The 2,719-nt window shown below is 55.8% G+C and overlaps 1 protein-coding gene across 1 annotated transcript in view; it reads left to right on the top strand.

The window, feature by feature from the left end:
* Nucleotides 1-969: 969 nt before the first annotated feature.
* Nucleotides 970-2,719, top strand: part of QPCTL (glutaminyl-peptide cyclotransferase-like) — a 12,088-nt gene continuing 10,338 nt past the window's right edge. The window contains exons 1-2 of the mRNA XM_011963154.1: nucleotides 970-1,388; nucleotides 1,890-2,033. Coding sequence (XP_011818544.1) covers nucleotides 1,182-1,388; nucleotides 1,890-2,033 — 351 coding nt within the window. The 5' untranslated portion in view covers nucleotides 970-1,181. The remainder of the gene's footprint in view (nucleotides 1,389-1,889; nucleotides 2,034-2,719) is intronic.

Genomic DNA, 2,719 nt, shown 5'->3' with positions numbered 1-2,719 from the left:
TTTTTATGTAGAGACGGGGGTCTCGCTATGTTGCCTAGAGTAGTCTCGAAACTCCTGTGTTCTAGCAATGCTCCCGCCTTGGCCTACTAAAGTGCTGGGATCACAGGCATGAGTCCCCGCGCCCAGCCCAGCGCGTTCTCTGATAAAGCTGCCCCCTCTCCCGAAGTCACGATGCGTCAAAGGCCCCACGCCCGTTCTCAAACTCATCAGGAGAAAAGCAGGACGCTCCATCCCTAAAACATCTGGCCCTGCCCCCCACCCCCGTCTCTGCTCAACCCTTCCCACCCTCAATCGGTCAAATTTCCACCCTCAACCTCATTCCCGCCGCCTAAGCCTAGCCCGGCCTCACATGATGGTCACTAAGCTCTCCGTTCACTCCCGTTTCCTCCCGTTTCCTCCGCGTTGCTGCTGCCTGAGGAGAGAGAGGCGGGACTTCCTTTTCCTGCGACCCACTTCCGTTGGCGCCTGCGCAAAGCCAACCAGTAAGTGGAGGCGTGGCCTGTTGCCATAGCATTGCCCACCAACGGTGCACAATGGAAGAATAAAAGCCTCGGATAGGGGTTCGAGGCCAGTCAGAACTACACGGGGCAGATGTTTATGACAATGAAGGCAAAAGGAAAGGCGGTCTGATTCAAACCGTTTTGTTGAAGAATGGTACTGGTTGAATGAGGGAAATGACAAACTATTTCCAAATGCCCGCCGGCCGTGCCTTCGGGGGCGCGGCCTCCGTTGAAGCCAATCCGCTCCTCGCTTCGGAGACGGGCACCGCCCCTCTTCCCTCTGGGACAGGTTATTGACGTATCTACTGATCTTTCCGACCCTGCGCCACCAATCCCTTGCCTACATCCGGGAGGGGCATGGACCTGCGCCCGAGAGATTGAATATTTTCCACGACCAAACGCTGCTCATTGGCTTTCCCTCCTCCTCCAAGAGAAGGCGGAGCCTATCTCTTTTGCGCTCCCTTTTGGGTCGTGCCATTCTCAGAAGAACCAACCCCAATACCCAAGGGAAGCCTGGAGGCGTGTCCTCAGGACCGTAGCTCTTATTGGTTTCGCTGCTCGCTGTGGGGTGGGCAGGTGCAGCCGCTGCTGTTGCTTATTGGCCCACCGATTCCATGGGGTGGAACTTGGCTGGGCCTAAACTCAATCGTGCTCTGGTACAGGTTTCAGGGCAAAGCTGCCATGCGTTCCGGGGGCCGCGGGCGGCCCCGCCTGCGGCTAGGGGAACGTGGCGTTATGGAGCCACTTTTGCCCCCGAAGCGCCGCTTGCTACCGCGGGTCCGGCTCTTGCCCCTGTTGCTGGCGCTGGCCGTGGGCTTGGCGTTCTACACCATTTGGAGCGGCTGGCACCGCAGGACTGAGGAGCTGCCGCTGGGCCGGGAGCTGCGGGTGAGGCTGGGCGGGGACCCGGGCACCTCGGGGACCCTCATTCCCTCCCCGCTGTTACCCAGGGTTGACTTGGCTTTAGCGTACGGCCCTAACCGCAGATGCCACCGTCTTCGTCATCTGAGAGCATGACCCTTACCAAAGGAATAAGGCTTCGGGCTAGTTTTGCAACAGTAGCTTCCTTTTAAGAGGAAAGGTCTGAAATAGTAAGACGGGGGGGTTCAGGGTTCTACGCCTTTAGTCAACTATTTGGAAGAGTCCCTTCCTCCATCTCCCCTCTCTCTCACTGGGCCTCGATTTCCCCATCAAGTTTGAGGTAGGCTAGACCAGATGGTCTTGGAAGGACTTTTCCTGAGCCTTGGATTTATCCTAGAAGTCTCCGATGCTGGAGGCCGCAAATTAGAAAGAGGACCCGGGGCTCCTTGTGGGTGAGGGCACCCGGGGTAGGGTTGAAATGGGGGTTTGCTCTCATTCTTCCCTTCCCTATCCCACCTCCTTCCCAAGGTCCCGTTGATCGGAAGCCTTCCCGAAGCCCGGCTGCGGAGGGTGGTGGGACAACTGGACCCACAGCGTCTCTGGGGCACTTATCTGCGCCCCCTGCTGGTTGTGCGAACCCCAGGCAGCCCGGGAAATCTTCAAGTCAGAAAGGTAAAGGGACCCACCTCCAGTCCCTGACCCCCTAGCCCTCCAGGGAATGGGAAATAAGCATCCTGTTCAAGATTCCAAAGGAGCTAAGAGGAGGAACTGGGGCGCTGACTGGAGTTAATCGGACTCTCGAGTCCCATGCTGAAAACAAACCACCAGGCTGTACTGCCCCCCTTAATGCCCCCACCAAAAGCTTACTGTGTGCTAGGCATAGGCAACAGACAGCGCTTTAAGGTGGGTACCAATATGATCTTCATTATGCAGATGGGGAAACTGAGGCTCAGAGAGGTTATACACATTGCGCAATTCTACAGATGATAAATAGTAGACCTTAGCCTGGTGCACTGGCTTATGCCTGTAATCCCAGCACTTTGGGAAGCCAAGGTGGGAGAATCACCTGAGAACTTCGAGACTAGCCTAGTCAACATAGTGAGACCCAATGTTTAGAAAATCATAGACCTAGAGTTGAACCCAAGCAGGTTGGCTCCAAGCTGGTGCTGTAATGTATCTATTGTCTCCCAGAAAGCATCACTAGTCATCTAAAGGCCAGGCACGGTGGCTCACACCTGTAATTCTAGCACTTTGGGAGGCCAAGACAGGCAGATCACTTGAGGTCAGGAATTTGAGACCAGCCTGGCCAACATGGTGAAACCCCATCTCTACTAAAAATACAAAATTAGCCAGGTGTG

The sequence above is a fragment of the Colobus angolensis genome, unplaced genomic scaffold (genome assembly GCF_000951035.1).
Source record: "Colobus angolensis palliatus isolate OR3802 unplaced genomic scaffold, Cang.pa_1.0 Scaffold60, whole genome shotgun sequence".
Lineage (NCBI taxonomy): Eukaryota > Metazoa > Chordata > Mammalia > Primates > Cercopithecidae > Colobus > Colobus angolensis.
Note: the sequence above shows the minus strand (reverse complement) of the source record. Positions and strands in the feature narration are given on the sequence as shown.